Genomic DNA, 19,158 nt, shown 5'->3' on the forward strand with positions numbered 1-19,158 from the left:
CCGATCTTGGCTCACTGCAGCCTCCTCAACCAAGAAGGAGTCAAGGATACTCCTGCTTCAGTCTTCCTAGTATCTGGGTCTACAGGTGTGCACCATGCCAGGCTAATTTTTTTTTTTTTAGATGGAGTCTCGCTCTGTCGCCCAGGCTGGAGTGCAGTGGCGTGATCTCGGCTCACTGCAACCTCTGCCTCCCGGGTTCACGCCATTCTCCTGCCTCAGCCTCCCGAGTAGCTGGGACTACCGGCGCCTGCCACCACACCCGGCTAATTTTTTGTATTTTTAGTAGAGATGGGGTTTCACCATGTTGGCCAGGATGGTCTCGATCTCCTGACCTCGTGATCTGCCCCCGCCTCGGCCTCCTAAAGTGCTGGGATTACAGGCGTGAGCCACGGCGCCTGGCCATGCCAGGCTAATTTTTTTATTTTTATTTTTGTAGAGACAGGGGTCTCACTATGTTGCCCAGGCTAGTCTTGAACTCCTGGGCTCAAATGATCCTCCTGCATCAGCTTCCCAAAGTGCTCAGATTACAGGGAGAGCCACCGCACCCAGCCAGTTCTAACCTCTTTGCTGGTCCATTCTGGATGGAAGCAGTTCCTCCCCCTCGGAATCCCACTGAATTCTCCATAGTACCACAGTCTTTTGGCACTTACCTTTGCAGGAGTAGCTCTTTGGCTCACAAATGTGGTTCCTGTAACTACATTTTTTTTTTTTTTTTTTTTTTTTTTTTTTTTTTTTTTTGAGACGGAGTCTCGCTCTGTCGCCCAGGCTGGAGTGCAGTGGCCAGATCTCAGCTCGCTGCAAGCTCCGCCTCCCGGGTTCCCGCCATTCTCCTGCCTCAGCCTCCCGAGTAGCTGGGACTACAGGCGCCCGCCACTCGCCCGGCTAGTTTTTTGTATTTTTTAGTAGAGACGGGGTTTCACCATGTTCGCCAGGATGGTCTCGATCTCCTGACCTCGTGATCCTCCCGTCTCAGCCTCCCAAAGTGCTGGGATTACAGGCTTGAGCCACCGTGCCCGGCCCCTGTAACTACATTTTAAGCTCATTATTTGGATCGTGTACCATCCAGAATTTTATTCTGCTTTGAATAGCTGCTTCCCCAGGTAGACAGGAAACCAAAATTCTCCTACACAAATTTTGGGGCTGAGGGCAGGGCGCCTGGCTCATGCCTGTAATCCCAGCACTTTGGGAGGGGCGAAACAGGTTGATCACCTGAGGCCAGCCTGGCCAACATGGTGAAACCCATCTCTACTAAAAATACAAAAATTAGCCGGGCGTGGTGGCAGGCGTGTGTAATCCAAGCGACTCGGAAGGCTGAGGGAGAATCGCTTGAACCCGGGAGGCGGAGGTTGTAGTGAGCTAAGATCGCACCACTGCACTCCAGCCTGAGCGACAGAGCAAGACTTCGTCTCAAAAAAATAAAAATAAAAATAAAAAATTGGGGAGCTGAGGGTTGGATGATACTAACTCATGCAAACACCAAACCCTGCCTTTCTTCCCCTTCCAGGTGGCAAGAGGGCTTTGAGATCAGTGATACATCCGCTGATTCTAGTGTTTTCCACCCAAGTTTTCAAGCCTTTGGGTGTCCAAACAGAGGACAAGAGATCAAGATCTCTAAAGGTCTAGAAAAACCCGGGGCCACTTCCATTTTGTGAGGTTCTCAGCATACTGAAAACTGAAGACGTGCTAAGAGTGGGTTACTAAAATGGTGGCGTATCTGAAATCTTTCCAGGGCACCATGCCTTCTCTCATCCTGTCATCCCTGTATCTCAGGGCTCATCCTCTGCCCTGACCCCTAATCTCACTTCAGGAAACATAAATTGAAAGTTCAGATAACCTCGGATTGTGTTACTCTGGACTGTGTGTTATGCTGGGCGACGAGGCTGCGCAGGCTCCTGCGCCGAGCCATGACTCTGCAGGAACTGCGGCGCCGGCTCACACGGCGCGGAGCGGGGCACGGCTGGCCGGCCAGGCGCCCGCGCTGCGTTCTGCTCACGCCCATAAGGGCCCGCGTTCGCTGCAACCGGCCCTCCTTGATGGCTGATCGTCGCACTCCCACCCCTCCCGCCTGCTGCCGTTTGCCCCGTCAGCTAAGGGCGCGCGATGCGTCCCAAGTCTCGGCTCCAGCAACCAGACGGGTGAGGGCCGCTGGGGGTTGGGTTGGAACGCCCCCGAAGGCACCACGGCAACCGAGCGCGGGAACGCCTGTTAAGCCAGCCCCGCCCCGGGACGCGCGCGCCCGGCGCTCTCGATCCAGCGTGGCCCGCCCCTCACCTCCCGCCCAACCAACAGCCACTTCCTGCCTCACTCCCGACCAATCGTCACACTCCACGAAGAATAGCCGTAGGGGGCGTATGGGACGGTGCGTAGAGCGATGCCCACGCCGGCCAACCGGATGTCGGGGCTTGCGCGGGTGGGCGGGACTTGGCGCCGGCTGTGGCTACTGAGGGGCCAGGGGCGGCGCAGGGCCGGGCTTAGTGCGGTGGGGCTCGCTCGCGCGGCAGCGGTGTCCGAGGCCTGTTGGTTCTGCGGCACGTGACGGTCGGGCCGCCTCCGCCTCTGTCTTTACTGCGGCGCGGGGCCAGGTGTGCGGGCGGGAAGGGGCACGGGCAGCCCCGCGGTCCCCGGGAGGCTAGAGGTGAGACGGGAGACCTGAGTGCGTCCTCGGGCCTTGAGGACCCCGGGGGCTGGGAGCGCCTCTGCGGCTGAGGGGTCGGGCGTGGCCGGGGACTGAGGGGTCGGGCTGGCTCTTGAGGGCCCAGGCCCTGTCCGACGCGCCCGCCGTGAGCGGGGAGGCCCGAATTCGGGCCTCTTTGGTTGGGGAGCGGGCCCAGGCCGCGCGGCCGGGGTCGGGAGGCGTGGCAGGTGGCCCTACAGCCTTCCTTGACCTCTGGGAAAGCTGACTTATTCCTATGGCTTTGCTTCTAGGGCTTTCTTAGGCCTCTTTGCCTGCTGCCTGGCAGCCGCGAGGTGGGCTGGAGTAACTGGGTAAAAGTGTGGAGTGGAATCGGGCCTGCTGGGTACCCCTAGCAGTAGGGAAGGATGGTGTTAGACCGAGGGGGAATGTTTAGGATTAGCGTTACAGTTTAGTATTTGAAAATCCAAAGAGTAGACTGGACCCTAGCTCCCTGAAGAGAAAGGGGAATGTACTAGAAGGAGAACACGCAGTGGTTGAGAAACTTGACAGTTACAGCACCTATTCTGGAGGAGAGTCATCCAGTTGGAGATGGACAGGGCGTTAAAAGCAGGAAAGCACCCGAAAACTCATCTAATGCATCTGTTTTTACAGGGGAGGCCTAGAGGTATGAAATGACTGGCCCAAGGTCATGCGATTAGTTTAATGATGGTGCTGGGATTATAGTTCAGGGATAGGCAGTGCAGTGGTTAACGTTAAGGCCCTGGCTCAAGTCTTTCATTGGTCATTTGTTGCTCTGTGAACTTCGGCAGTTTTCTTACCCTTTGTGCCCCCGTTCTTGTCAAGTGATGGATATAATAATACCTGATGGATCTGTGAGGATTACATTCAGATATGTATACAATAAGGGAAGTCTGACATTTAGTAACTGCCCTATAATTACTGCAATACATTATTATAATCTGAATGCCTCTGGACCAATACACTGCCATCCTAGTGAACTGGTTCAGTCCTGTTTCCCAGGACCTGAAGTCACAGTTATGGTGATGGAAGAAACTGGGCATTGTGTATTAACTGTTAGGTATGACACAAGTGATTGCTGGTTGAGGGAAGTTAAACTGAGCTTAATATTAAAAGATTGAGAGGACAAGATGAACTATAGTTAAGTCTTTTTACCTCTGATTTAGGAAATGGAATATTTTGCTTAATTTTTTAATTAGATTTTTTTAAGGGGGAAGAATTTTATTGATCTTTAAAATCATTCTGTATCTCAGTCTTTTCCCAATATTGTTTGAGGGTCATGAATAGAATCAACTGCCATGTTAATCAACTGTTGTACATTTGGTGTAATTATACTTAGAGCAGAGGTAAAGGACTATGTGGGAGTTCTTTGCATCAACCAGGGTGCACAAACAAGCCAGGTAACTGGGTCATGAGAATGCCCGAGTGAACTGTGTGTGGGGTCAGTGTTGCACAACAGAAATTTTCTGACTTGGCTGCAGGTGGGTGTCAGCATTCCCCCACACCTTACTATCTTGACTCCACAGTTCATTTAGCGCATTATCTTCTCAGGGCCACAAGGGGTAAATGTTTTGACAAAAGTCGTTGCTGCCGTTTTGGCAATCACACTATTGCATCCTTGTAGTTAGAGTTCTCTTTGCCCTGGAAGACAGCTTAAGGGGATGAAGTGGCAGTTGGTGAGCATGAATTGCAGGCTCATGAAACTTGAATTGTGGGCCCAGTATGGTAGCTTTTTTTTTCTTTTTGAGGCGGAGTCTCGCTCTGTCACCCAGGCTGGAGTGCAGTGGCACGATCTTGGCTCACCGCAAGCTCTGCCTCCTGGGTTCACGCCATTCTCCTGCCTCACCCTACCGAGTAGCTGAGACTACAGGCACCCACCACCACACCCGGCTAATTTTTGTATTTTTCAGTAGAGACGGAGTTTCACCGTGTTAGCCATGATGGTCACGATCTCCTGACCTCGTGAACCACCCGCCTCAGCCTCCCAGAGTGCTGGGATTACAGGCGTGAGCCACCACCGGTAGCTTTTGTCCTACTTTTGTTTCCGTAACTTTAGGAATACGAAGTCTGCTGGGTTCTTCACCTTTAGGGGGCAATTGGGAGGGGCAGATAAAACGATGAACATGGAACTAGTTTAAAAAGTGTAATGAATTGGCTGGGCACGGTGGCTCTCACGCCTGTAGTTCGAGCACTTTGGGAGGCTAAGGTGGGCAGATTACTTGAGGCCAGGAGTTGGTGACCAGCCTCGCCAACATGGTGAAACCCTGTCTCTACTAAAAATACAGAAAAAAATTAACCTCTAGCTACTCTGGAGGCTGAGGCAGGAGAATCACTGAACCTGAAAGGCGGAGGTTGCAGTGAGTGGAGATGGTGCCATTGCACTCCAGCCTGGGTGACAGAGTGAGACTCCATCTCAGAAAAAAAAAAAAAAAGTGTAATGAACTGTGGAAATAGAATACATAGTTCATAATAACGCCTAGGAAATAATGAAAGTACCTAAACACAGTTATAGCCTATATAGCTTATGGTGAAACTTGTCAGGAAAGTCCTGGTTGAATTCTTTGTTACTGCAACAGATGTACTTTTTTTTTTTTTTTTTTTTTTTTGAGACTGAGTCTCCCTCTGTCACCCATGCTGGAGTGCAGTGGTGTGATCTTGGCTCACTGCAACCGCCGCTTCCCGGGTTCAAGCAATTCTCCTGCTTCAACCTCCCAAGTAGCTGGTACTACAGGCACATGCCGCCACGCCCGGCCCATTTTTTTGTATTTTATTAGAGATGGGGTTTCACTGGGTTGTCCAGGCCGGTTGCGAACTCCTGAGCTCAGGCAGTCCGCCTGCGTCGGCCCCCCAAAGTGCTGGGATTACAGGTGTGAGCCACTGCGCCCGGCCCTACTTTTTTTTTTAGAGACAGGGTCTTGCTCTGTCATCAGGCTGGAGTGCAGTGGTGTGATTATTGCTCACTGCAGTCTTAAACTCCTGCGCTTATTGATTCAAGTGATCTTCCTGCCTCAGCCTCCTGAGTAGCTGGAACTACAGGCGGATGACACTACTCTTAGCTAATTTTTTTTTTTTTTAATTTTTCATAGATACTTCACTTTGTTGCCCAGGCTGGTCAAGCTATCATCCTGCTTCCTCCGACTCCCAGAGTTCTGGGATTACAGGTGCGAGCCCCCATGCCAACCAGGAGACCAGAAATTAAGCTCAGCTTTCTCTCCCTTCTTCTCTCCCTCCCTCCCTTTCTTTCTTCCTTCTTTTTTAAAACTTTGTGGTATCTGTTTGTGAATTGCTTATTTTACTTAGCATATTGTCTTCAAGGGTTCATCCATGTTATAGCCGGTGATGGGATTTCCTTCCTTTTTGAGGTTGAATAGTATTCCGTTGTATACCTGTACCACATTTGGTTTACTCATTCATCCATTGATGGACATTTGGGTTGCTTCTGACTCTTGGCTGTTGTGAGTAGTACTGCTATAAACACGGGTCTGCAAATATCTCTGAAACTCCGCTTTCTTTTTCTGTTTATTTGTTTGTTTGAGACAGTCTTACTCTGTTGCCCAGGCTTGAATGCAGTGGTGCCATCACAGCTGACTTTTTTATTTTTTTGAGACAGTCTCACTCTGTCGCCCAGGCCCAGTGCAGTGGCATGATCTCAACTCACACTGCAAACTCCACTTCGTGGGTTAAAGCAATTCTCCTGCCTCAGCCTCCTGAGTAGCTGGCCACCACGTCCGCCTAATTTTGTATTTTTAGTAGAGTCAGGGTTTCTCCATGTTGGTCAGGCTGGTCTTGAACTCCCGACCTCAGGTGATCCACCTGCCTCGGCCTCCCAAAGTGCTGTGATTACAGGTGTGAGCCACCACGCCCAGCCTGCCCAGCTAATTTTTGTATTTTAGTAGAGATAGGGTTTTGCCATGTTGGCCAGGCTGGTCTTGAATTCCTGACCTCAGGTGATCAGCCTGCCTTCGTCTCCCAAAGTGCTGGGATTATTGGCGTGAGCCACTGCGCCTGGCGTATTTCTTATTTTTATTTTTATTTTTTGAGGAGGTGGAGTCTCTCTCTGTGGCCCAGGCTGGAGTGCAGTGGCGCCATCTCGGGTCACTGCAACCTCCGCCTCCCAGGTTCAAGCGATTCTCCTCTCTCAGCCTCCTGAGCAGCTGCGGCTACAGATGTGCACCACCACGCTTGGCTAATTTTTTGTATTTTAGTAGAAAGGGACTTTCACCATGTTTCCCTAGCTGGTCTCAAACTCCTGAGCTCAGGCAGTCTACCAGCCTCCCAAAGTGCTAGGATTACAAGCATGAGCCACCCCACCCTGCCCAACGGCTCACTTTAGCTTCAACCTCTCAGGCTCAAGCTTCTCCTACTTTAGCCTCCTGAGTAGCTGGGACAACAGGTGTGTGTGCTACCATGTCTGGGTGAAGTTTTCTTTTTTTTATTTTTTGTAGAGACAGGATCGTGGTTTTTGTTTTGTTTTGTTTTGTTTTGGTAGAGACGGGGTCAGGCTGTGTTTATGTTGGCCAGGCTGGGAAATAAGGTCTTAATCGAGGGAGTTGAAGATTCTTGGGGGAATAGCACGTAGAGCAGCAGTGGAGGGAGAGGGTGCTGATTGCTAGCTAAAGACTTAGACATTTTTGCAGACATGGACTCATGATAGTTTTTGGGTGATGAGTCTGTCTTATTGTAGGATAGCTTGAAAGAGGAGGAAGAAACTAGAGGCCATAGTAATATAAGGTAACATTTAAGTATCCTGATGTCAGTAATGGAGAAGAATGAAAGACTAGGATTGATCGGGTGACTGTGTGGGCAGAGGATGTGAGGAGAAAAGGACATCTTGTGTGTGTGTGTGTGCACATTTCTAGTTGTATATCTTCTACTTGTTTTCTCCCCCACCTTTTAGCTGTGCTTTCTCAGGGCCAAAAATGAAAATTTCCCTGTTACCAACCACATCATCTTGTGCATCTGTGTAGCTCAGTTTTTATTTCTTTAGATCTGTGGTCCTTGGAAAGAGAGCCCACTACCACCCAAGACACGTCTAATATAATACACAGGGCACTTACGTGGTTAGAAAATAAGAGATAAAAGTAGCTTGTTGGCCAGGCACAGTGGCTCACTCCTGTAATCCTAGCACTTTGGGAGGCCGAAGCGGGCAGATCACGAGGTCAAGAGATTGAGACCATCCTGGCCAACATGGTGAAAACTCGTCTATACTAAAAATACAAAAATTAGCTGAGTGTGGTGGCACACACCTGTACACCTGTAATCCCAGCTACTTGGGAGGCTGAGGTAGGAGAATCACTTGAACCCAGGAGATGGAGGTTGCAGTGAGCCGAGATAGCGCCAATGTACTCTAGCCTGGTGATAGAGTAAGACTCCATCTCAAAAAAAAAAAAAAAAGTAGCTTGTTTTGTCTAGGTGCAGTGGCTCACGCCTGTAATCCTAGCCCTTTGGGAGGCTGAGGCAGGCAGATCACCTGAGGTCAGGAGTTTGAGACCAGCCTGGCCAACATGGCGAAACCCCGTCTCTACTAAAAGGACAAAAATTAGCCAGGCGTGGTGGCGGGTGCCTGTAATCCCAGCTACTCAGGAGGCTGAGGTGGGAGAATTGCTTGAACCTGGGAGGCGGAGGTTGCAGTGAGCTGAGATGGTGCCACTGCACTCCAGCCTGGGCGACGGAGGGAGAATCCATCACAAAATAAATAAATAAAGTAAATATATGAATTTTAAAAGTAGCTTGTTCTTAGTTTAATATTCTTGTTGAGTTCTAAAACACTAATTTGAAAACATGTCTATTGATGGTATTTGAGCAACAGTATCCATATTAAACCTTTAATGTGACAGGAATTATTTTCTGTGTTATTTATTTATTTTTTTTGAGACGGAGTCTTGTTCTGTCACCCAGGCTAGAGTGTAGTGGCGCGATCTTGGCTCACTGCAGGCTCTGCCTCCTGGGTTCAAGCAATTCTCCTGCCTTAACCTCCCAAGTAGCTGAGACTACAGGCACCCACCATCGCGCCCAGCTAATTTTTGTATTTTTAGTAGAGACAGAGTTTCGCCATGTTGGCCAGGCTGGTCTTGAACTCCTGACCTAGTGATCCACCTACCTTGGCCTCCCAAAGTGCTGGGATTACAGGTGTGGGCCACGGCGCCCAGCCATCTCTGTTATTTCATTGTAATGTTTTAACAGGTACCCATTGTAAATTAGTGTAGGAAAGGGCTTTTGTCTGTTGTAAAACACTTTACAAATGCAAAAGTTTGTTGGAAATTGTATTTGAATGCCTCACATCTGTGTAACCAATCCTCTCTATATGAGGATGGTTGTGTATGTTTCAGTTTTATTTTGAAATTTTCTAGAAATGGAATCTTCTAACTGATTTTAGGGAAACCCTTTATCCTCTCTAGGCTGTCTTTCCTTATCTATAGATAAGGAAATAATAAGTTCTTTTTAGCTCTGTGATTTGAAAGCTTTAATTTTATTTTATTATTTTTTTTTATTATTATTTTTTTTTTGAGACGGAGTCTCGCTCTGTAGCCCAGGCTGGAGTGCAGTGGCCGGATCTCAGCTCACTGCAAGCTCCGCCTCCCGGGTTCACGCCATTCTCCGGCCTCAGCCTCCCAAGTAGCTGGGACTACAGGCGCTGCCACCTCGCCCGGCTATTTTTTGTATTTCTTAGTAGAGACGGGGTTTCACCATGTTAGCCAGGATGGTCTCGATCTCCTGACCTCGTGATCCGCCCATCTCGGCCTCCCAAAGTGCTGGGATTACAGGCTTGAGCCACCGCGCCCGGCCGAAAGCTTTAATTTTAAATGAGAGAGAGGTAGTGGTCTTTATGAAGTTTGATAAGTGGCAATACATTTAACTGATTTTGCTCTTTTTATGTGTAGATCATGGAAGGGAAGTGGTTGCTGTGTATGTTACTGGTACTTGGAACTGTTATTGTTGAGGCTCATGATGGACATGATGATGATGTGATTGATATTGAAGATGACCTTGACGATGTCATTGAAGAGGTAGAAGACTCAAAACCAGATACCACTGCTCCTCCTTCATCTCCCAAGGTTTGAAATGGTCTTTGAATCTATTCCTTTTACCTCTTGAGATGATAAAATTTTGAAGATAGCCAGGTGCAGAGACATGTAGTCTCAACTACTCAGGAGGCCTAGGACAGGAGTGTGAGTCCAGCCAGAGCAACACAGGGAGATACCATATCTAATAAAATATAAAAGAAAAACATCGTGAAGATAAATTTGGAACATTTTCAAAGGCAAAGCAAAATTTGCTAAAATACTTACTGATCTCTCTGGCAGCCTTTGTTATATCTTGCTAGAGGCCAATTATATGGGTTGAATTTGAAGGCTAGCTATGAAATTTTTGTGACAGTTGAAAGCAGACCAGGATAAATGATTCTAGGTAAAAAGGCATGTTGCTGAAAATTTAAATTTTTAGTTCATTTATATATTTAACACAGGTCACCTACAAAGCTCCAGTTCCAACAGGGGAAGTATATTTTGCTGATTCTTTTGACAGAGGAACTCTGTCAGGGTAAGTGTTTTCCAGAGAAATATATCTTAGAGGCAAACATTATGTAAATAAGATGGGATAGTGGATTCCTTTTTGGATAGCATCTTATATAGTGAAATGTCTAACTTTATTTTATTTTATTTATTTTTTGAGACGGAATTTCGCTCTTTTGCCCGGGCTGGGGTGCAATGGCGTGATCTCAGCTCACCACAACCTCCACCTCCTGGGTTCAAGTGATTCTCCTGCCTCAGCCTCCGAGGTAGCTGGGAGTATAGGCATGTGCCACCATGCTAGCTAATTTTTGTGTGTTTTTTTTTTTTTTTAGTAGAGATGGGGTTTTAACATGTTGGCCAGGCTGGTCTTGAACTCCTGATCGCAGGTGATCCACCTGCCTCAGCCTCCCAAATTGTTGGGATTACAGGCGGGAGCCACCGCACCTGGCTTGAAATTTCTAACTTTAATATCTTCAGTGTTAACATCCATGTAGGAAAATAGTCCTTTGGAATTTGTGGTTTTTACTTCCACTCCTTTCCCTCCCCCACTCTACCCTATATTTTGTTCTTTGATTGAGGAAAAAAAAATCTTCTCTTGATCTTGAAACATCAGTGGAATTATCTCTTAGGTTTGGTACTTTTTCATATAGGTTTGTGAGTTGAAGGTAATATATTATCATTAGTTGTGTGACAGATTTAAAGGTTGGAAGTAGAGTGGTTAAATAGGCTAAGAGCAGAATAAGTCTTATTTTTATGAGTATTTACATAATTTTCCCTCGCAAGACAACTGTCATTTTTAAGACTGATTTTGGGATTTGTGTTACTTACAGGTGGATTTTATCCAAAGCCAAGAAAGATGATACCGATGATGAAATTGCCAAATATGATGGTGAGAATTCCATTTGGTTTAGATATAATAGCAGATAGAGGTTTGACATGTTGTCTCCATGGCATTTCCTAGACTAGTTTAAAAGGAAATTGTAAGCTTTAAGATTTTTCCGGCCGGGCGCAGTGGCTCACGTCTGTAATCCCAGCACTTTGGGAAGCCAAGGCAGGTGGATCACGAGATCAGGAGATCGAGACCATCCTGGCTGACACAGTGAAACCCCGTCTCTACTAAAAATACAAAAAATAAGCCGGGTGTGGTGGCGTGTGCCTGTAGTGCTAGCTGCTGGGGAGGCTGAGGCAGGAGAATGGTGTGAACCTGGGCGGCAGAGCTTGCAGTGAGCCAAGATCACACCACTGCACTCCAACCTGGGCGACAGAGACTCCATCTCAAAAAAAAAAAAAAAAGAGGCTGGGCATGGTGGTTCATGCCTGTAATCCCAGCACTTTGGGAGGCCGAGGCGGGCGGATCACGAGGTCAGGAAATCGAGACCATCCTGGCTAACACGGTGAAACCCCGTCTTTACTAAAAATGCAAAAATATTAGCCAGGCGTGTTGGCGGGCGCCTGTAGTCCCACCAACTTGGGAGGCTGAGGCAGGAGAATGGTGTGAACCCAGGAGGCAGAGCTTGCAGTGAGCAGAGATCGAGCCATTGCACTCCAGCCTGGACAACAGAGCGAGATTCCGTCTCAAAAAAAAAAAAAAAAAAAAGATTTTTCCATGAAAGTTTTGCCACCTTTGTGCGTTGCCTAATGTTTCTTTTCTTTTATTTAAGGTTCGGGGTGCATGTGTAGCCTTATATTTAATAGGATTAGATCTGTTTAATCACCCGTGCTGCTGAATGTTGGAAATAAGTTATTTCAAGACAGTATAATATACTACAGTTTTATAAAACCATATCCTAATAATATTTGCCAAATAAAGTATGTTTGTTTATTTATTTACTTTCTTGAGACGGAGTCTCACTCTTGCTGCCCAGGCTGCTGGAATAGAGTGGCGCGATCTTGGCTCACTGCAACCTCTGTTTCTTGGATTCAAGCGATTCTCCTGCCTCAGCCTACTGAGTAGCTGGGATTACAGGTGCCCATCACCAAGCCCGGCTAATTTTTGTGTTTTTATTAGCAATGGGGTTTCACCATGTTGGCCAGGCTGGTCTTGAAGTTCTGACCTCGAGTGATCCGCCTGCCCTCAGCCTCCCTAAGTGCTGGGATTACAGGTGTGAGCCACCATGGCTGCCCCAGTATAATATATTTATGCAACTAGGAGTTTTGTTTTGTTTTTTTTTTTTTTTGGTGTTTGTAGGACCTTCAGAGGTAGAGTTAAGGAATAGAACTTTTTTGTTTTGTCTTGTAGGAAAGTGGGAGGTAGATGAAATGAAGGAATCAAAGCTTCCAGGTGATAAAGGACTTGTATTGATGTCTCGGGCCAAGCATCATGCCATCTCCGCTAAACTGAACAAGCCCTTCCTATTTGACACCAAGCCTCTCATTGTTCAGTAAGTGAAATGCTTGTTGGATAAAAGCTTTCTACAAAGGGTAATCTTAGAAGACATTATACAACTTTTATTTTATGTTAAAAAATTATGAGATTATATAACTTGTGGTAGGGATTTTTGGGTGAATTTAAACACCTTGTAATGGTTTTTCTTGCCTCATAAATTACTTTGAAAAAACTGGTTACTCATTTTCCTGACTGTAAATAACTTGTAGATTTTGCAGAACAAACTTACTGGAAATCTGCATTAATGTTCAATTTAATTTTATTTATTTTTGTGGGATTTGATAGCTATTCAAAAACAATAGAAGATGGAATCCTTTGTAAGGGGAAACATTTGACCTGTGATAAAACATGACCAAGATGAGGGAGAGAGGAAATACATTAAGAGAGTTTTGATCTTTCAAAATGCCATACGGTTTTCTGCCTTTCTCTCTGATATTAGGTACGAGGTTAATTTCCAAAATGGAATAGAATGTGGTGGTGCTTATGTGAAACTGCTTTCTAAAACACCAGAGCTCAACCTGGTATGTAATTCCCATTTCTGGAATGTAGCTGGACACCCACTATTACCTTGTAAGAATTTTGTAATTTGCGCCAGGTGCAGTGGCTCACACCTGTAATCCCAGCACTTTGGGAAGCCAAGGCAGGCGGGTCACGAGGTCAGGAGATTGAGACCATCCTGGCTAACATAGTGAAACCCCGTCTCTACTAAAAATACAAAAAATTAGCCAGGCGTCGTGGCGGCACCTGTAGTCCCAGCCACTCGGGAGGCTGAGGCAGGAGAATGCCGTGAACCCAAGAGGTGGAGCTTGCAGTGAGCCTAGATTGCACCACTGCACTCTAGCCTGGGCAACAGAGTGAGACTCCATCTCAAAAAAAAAGAATTTTGTAATACTTGTGAAAATAAAGGCTTCCTCCTGCTGTTTAACTCTTTTGATAAGTTGGGAATATTGACTTTGACACTAATGTGCTTTTTATTCGAAGTGTAAATTACAAAGTTGTTACCAACTGTTTTTATCTGAATTTCTGGTTTTGCTTCTGTGTAAGTTTTAGTTTTAGCAAGCTTATTTCTTTGTTTTACGAGGAAGCAGTAACTGTCTAGATGCGTGCATTACTTTTCTTAGGCACTTAAATGTTATTTTAAATTTACTGATGATTGCTTGTTATTCCTTTTCACTAAACAAACTTGTAGTTAGCTTTTCCTGTAACTGTCATTAATGTATTTGGAATTTTATAAGAGGAATTACCATACACTTTTGAAATGTTGCTTTTGAACACTTTGACTACAGTGACTTCAAATACTCCTTTTTTGTTTCTGAAGGATCAGTTCCACGACAAGACCCCGTATACGATTATGTTTGGTCCAGATAAATGTGGAGAGGACTATAAACTGCACTTCATCTTCCGACACAAAAACCCCAAAACGGGTATTTATGAAGAAAAACATGCTAAGAGGCCAGATGCAGATCTGAAGACTTATTTTACTGATAAGAAAACACATCTTTACACACTAAGTAAGAAAAACCATTAGTTTGGGGGCTTATGGTATTACATATTTATCATCCATTTACTTTAAAGATTGTATATCTGGCTGGGCACTGTGGCTCACACCTGTAATCCCAGCACTTCGGCAGGCTGAGACAGGCAGATCACCTGAGATCAGGAATTTGAGAACAGTCTGGCCAAACTGTTGAAACTCCATCTCTGCTAAAAATACAAATATTAGCCAGGCGTGGTGGCACACGCCTGTAACTCCAGCTACTTGGGAGGCTGAGGCAAGAGAATTGCTTGAACCTGGGAGGGAGCCAAGATCATTGTGCCACAGCACTCCAGCCTAGGCAACAGTGAGACACCATCTCAAAAAAAAAAAAGATTGTAAATCTTACCCCAGCCTCCAAATAAGAACAATCTCAGCCTGGTATGGTTGCTCATGCCTGTAATACTAGCACTTTGGGAGGCTGAGGCGGGCGGATCACTTGAGGTCAGGCATTCGAGACCAGCGTAGCCAACATGGTAAAACCCCGTTTCTACTAAAACTACCAAAATTAGCTGGGCATGGTGTCAAGTAGCTGTTGTAATCCTAGCTACTCAGGAGGCTGAGGCAGCAGAATTACATTAACCCAGGAGGCAGAGGTTGCAGTGAGTCGAGATCGTATCACTGCCCTCCAGCCTGGGAGGCAGAGGAAGATTCTGTCACCCTTCACTAAAGAAAATAATCTCTTTAATATCTTAGTTGGGAAATGACCTTAATTTGTCAGCATTAAAAGAAGCTTCTTGGCCAGGTATGGTGGCCCACACCTGTAATCCTAACACTTCGGGGGCTGAGTCGGGTGGATTGCTTGAGTCCAGGAGTTCCAAACCAGCCTGGCAACATAGAGAGACCTTGTCTCTACAAAATATTAAGAAATTAAATGAGTACAGTAGCATGTGCCTGTAGTTTCAGCTACTCAGGAGGCTGAGGTAGGAGGATTGCTTGAGTCCAGGAAGTCAAGACCGTAGTGAGCCATAATCTTGCCACAGCACCGTAGCCTGGGTGAGAGATGCTGTCTCAAACAAAAAAACACACACAAAAAAACTTCTTTTCCGCAAGAATTGAGGTTCGAGATAATTTTAAGAATAGGTATTTTTGGCCGGGCACGGTGGCTCATGGCTATAATCCCAGCACTGTGGGCATCCAAGGTAGGCAGATCACCTGAGGTCAGGAGTTTGAGACCAGCCTGGCCGACATGGTGAAGCCCTTTCTCTATGAAAAATACAAAAATTAGCCGGGCGTGGTGGAGGGTGCCTATAATCCAGCTACTCAGGTGGCTGAGGAAGGAGAATGGCTTGAACCCTGGAAGTGGAGGTTTCAGTGAGCCGAGATTGCGACAGCGCACTCCAGCCTGGGCGACAGTAAGACTCTGTCTCAAAAAAAAAAAAATTGGTGTTTTTTGCTGGACATGGTGGCTCACGCCTGTAATCCCAGCACGTTGGGAGACGGAAGCGAGCAGATCACTTGAGGTCAGGTATTCAAGACCAGCCTGGCCAATATGGTGAAACCTTGTTTCTACTGAAAATACAAAAACTAGCCAGGTGGAGTGGAGGGTGCCTATAATCCCAGCTACTCGGGAGGCTGAGGCAGGAGAATCACTTGAACCCGGGAGGCAGAGGTGGTGGTGAGCCAAGGTCATGCCGTTGCACTCCAGCCTGGGCGACACAGTGAGACTCCGTCCCCCACCCACCCCCCAAAAACAAGGTTTTTTTTTTTTGTATCCTATAAAGAGCTTTTCTGATCTACCTAATTTCTTCCTTTTTTGTTGGTGGTGGTGTTGAGAGATGTTGAATAATAGAATAAGTTATACATATAATTATACATAAATCCAATGAAAACAGGTTTTCAGAAGTAACTTATAGTTGAACTTCTTTGGATGCTCTAATACCTGGACAATTGACAATTGAGTTGAATCATTTTGATACAGGTTTATTTTGGTTTGGTTATTGAAGCTTTTCCTGCTAGTTTGAGATCATAAATAGGCATGCCTCTTTCTGAAGAATATAATAACCTTTTTTCCTTTCTTTTTTTTTTTTTTTTTTTTGAGATAGAGTTTCACTCTTGTTGCCCAGGCTGGAGTGCAATTGCGTGATCTCGGCTCACCACAACCTCTGCCTCTTGCGTTCAAGCAATTCTCTTGACTCAGTCTCCCAAGTGGCTGGGATTACAGGCATGTGCCACCACGCCTGGCTAATTATTTATTTTTTTTTAGTAGAGATGGGTTTTCTCCATGTTAGTCAGGCTGGTCTCAAACTCCTGACCTCAGGTGATCGCCCGCCTCAGCCTCCCAAAGTGCTGGGTTACAGGCATGAGCCACTGCACCCAGACTACCTTTTTAATTTTTTTGAGGCGGAGTGTTGCTCTGTCACCCAGGCTGGAGCGCGGTGGCGTGATCTTGGCCTACTGCAACCTCTGCCTCCCGGGTTCCAGTGATTCTCATGCCTCAGCCTCCTGAGTAGCTGGGATTACAAGCTTGTGCCACCATGCCCAGCTAATTTTTCTATTTTTAGTAGAGACCGGGTTTCACCATGTTGGCCAGGCTGGTCTTGGACTCCTGACCTCAAGTGATCTGCCCGCCTCAGCCCCCGAAAGTGCTGGGATTACAGGTGTGAGTGACTGTACCCAGCCTAGAATATAATAACCTTTTTTCTTTTTTTTTTTTTGTGACAGAGTCTTGCTTTGTTGCCCAGGCTGTAGTGCAGTGACGCCATCTTGGCTCACTGCAGCCTCTGCCTCCTGGGTTCCAGCGATTCTCTCATCTCAGCCTCCCTGGTAGCTGCGATTACAGGCACACACCATCATGCCCAACTCATTTTTGTATTTTTAGTAGACAGGGTTTCAGGGTTTCACGTTGTTGGCCAGGCTGGTCTTGAACTCTTGATCTCAGTTGATCCGCCCACCTCGACCTCCCAAAGTGCTAGGATTACAGGTGTGAGCCACTGTGCCCGGCCTAACCTTTTTTTGTTATTTCCAAAAGTAATACATATTTAAGGTATAGAAATTCAGAAGCCATAAATAAGCAAGAAGAAAACACTTCAAGCGAGGGAGAGGGTTGAAGACAAGTTGGTTAATTGGTACAGAAATACAATGAGGTAGAAGGAATAAATTCTAATATTTGATAGTACATTAGGGAAATTATAGTTAGAACAATTTATGGTATATTTCAGAATAGCTGGAAGAGAATTGTAATGTTCCCAATACAAAGAAAAAGTAAATGGAGTCAGGTGCAGTGGTTCAAGCCTATAATCCCTGCGCTTTTGGGAGGCTGAGGCGGGAGGATCACTTGAGGCCAGGCGTTCTAGACTAGCCTGGGCAGCATAGTAAGACCCTGTTCCTACAAAAAAACAATTATTCAGGCTTGGTGGCATGTACCTGTAGTCCCAGATGTTTGGGAGGCTGTGGTGTGGAAGGATCCCTTGAGTTCAGGATTTCGAGATTGCAGTGAGCTGTGATTGGGCCACTGCACTCCAGCCTCAGTGACAGAGTGAGACTCTGTCTCTATAAAATAAAAAGAAAGAAAAGGTAAATGTTTAAGGTTACAGATATTTCAATTACTGTGATTTGGTTTTTTGTTTGTTTGTTTGTTTTTTGAGATGGGAGTCTTGCTCTGTTGCCCAGGCTGGAGTGCAGTGGCCTGATCTCAGCTCACTGCAACTTCCGCCTCCTGGGTTCAAGCGATTCTCCTGCCTCTGCCTCCCGAGTAGTTGGGACTACAGGCGTGCGCCACCATGCCCGGCTAATTTTTTTGTATGTTTAGTAGAGTTGAGGTTTCACCGTTTTGGTAAGCCTGGTCTCAGACTCCCAACCTCAAATGATCCATCTGCCTCAGCCTCCCAGAGTGCTGGGATTATAGGCATGAGCCACCAGGCCCGTCCAATTACTGTGATTTGGTCATTACACGTTATATGCACCTGCCAAAATATCACACGTACCCCAAAAATATGTACAAGTATGATATGTCAGTAAAAACATAACACAATGGGCTGGGTGCAGTGGCACATGCCTGTAATGCCAGCACTTTGGGAGGCCGAGGCGGGCAGATCATGAGGTCAGGAGATTGAGACCACCGTGAAACCCCATCTCTCCTAAAAATACAAAAAATTAGCTGGGTGCATTGGCGGGTGCCTGTAGTCCCAGCTACTCGGGAGGCTGAGGCAGAAGAATGGCGTGAACTCGGGAGGCGAAGCTTGCAGTGAGCCGAGATCGCACCACTGCACTCCAGCCTGGGCGACAGAGCGAGACTTCATCTCAAAAAAACAAAAAACATACACGAAGAGGTCACTTAAAATTATCTTAAACATCAACATTGTGATATATATTTGTCCATATGTGTATGTACATATATACAACTTTACGTGCTGTATCTAACTTTTTTTTTTTTGAGACAGAGTCTCACTCTGTCGCCCAGGCTGGAGTGCAGTGGTATGATCTTCGCTCACTGCAAGCTCCGCCTCCCGGGTTCACGCCATTCTCCTGCCTCAGCCTCCCGAGTAGCTGGGATTACTGGCGCCCGCCACCGCGCCCAGCTAATTTTTTGTATTTTTAGTGGAGACGGGGTTTCACCATGTTAGCCAGGATGGTCTTGATCTCCTGACCTCATGATCTGTCCGCCTCAGCCTCCCAAAGTGCTGAGATAACAGGCATGAACCACCACGCCTGACCCTAATTTTTTTTTTTTTTGAGACAGAAACACTGCAATCTCCACCTTCCAGGTTCAAGCGATACTCGTGCCTTAGCCTCCCAAGTAGTTGGGTTTACAGGTGTGCACCAACGTGCCCACCTAGTTTTTGTATTTTCAGTGGAGACAGGGTTTCACTATGTTGGCCAGGCTGGTCTCGAACTCATGGCCTCAAGTGATCCACCTGCCTTAGCCTCCCAAAGTGCTGGGATTACAGGCATGAGCCACCACACCCAGCCCTGACTTTCTTAACAACAAAAGAGTGTGAAGTTCTTCCTCACAAAAATATTCGTTTTCATTATCACTGATGCAGCAGCATAGGATTTCTTTTTTTTTTTTTTTTTTTTTTTTGAGACGGAGTCTCGCTCTGTCGCCCAGGCTAGAGTGCAGTGGCCGGATCTC

General features: G+C 46.6%; 1 protein-coding gene across 2 annotated transcripts in view; it reads left to right on the forward strand.

Moving 5' to 3' along the window:
- Positions 1–2,499: 2,499 nt before the first annotated feature.
- The window catches only part of CANX (calnexin), a 33,792-nt gene continuing 17,133 nt past the window's right edge, over positions 2,500–19,158 (forward strand). The window contains exons 1-8 of one of the 2 annotated variants that reach the window (XM_015141631.3): positions 2,500–2,635; positions 5,740–5,814; positions 9,535–9,708; positions 10,119–10,192; positions 10,995–11,053; positions 12,404–12,545; positions 12,990–13,071; positions 13,869–14,061. In XM_015141631.3, the coding sequence (XP_014997117.1) occupies positions 9,538–9,708; positions 10,119–10,192; positions 10,995–11,053; positions 12,404–12,545; positions 12,990–13,071; positions 13,869–14,061 (721 nt within the window). In that variant the 5' untranslated portion in view covers positions 2,500–2,635; positions 5,740–5,814; positions 9,535–9,537. The remainder of the gene's footprint in view (positions 2,636–5,739; positions 5,815–9,534; positions 9,709–10,118; positions 10,193–10,994; positions 11,054–12,403; positions 12,546–12,989; positions 13,072–13,868; positions 14,062–19,158) is intronic. The other variant, XM_001101429.5, reaches the window with a different exon arrangement.

The sequence above is a fragment of the Macaca mulatta genome, chromosome 6, assembly GCF_049350105.2.
Source record: "Macaca mulatta isolate MMU2019108-1 chromosome 6, T2T-MMU8v2.0, whole genome shotgun sequence".
Classification (NCBI taxonomy): Eukaryota; Metazoa; Chordata; class Mammalia; order Primates; family Cercopithecidae; genus Macaca; species Macaca mulatta.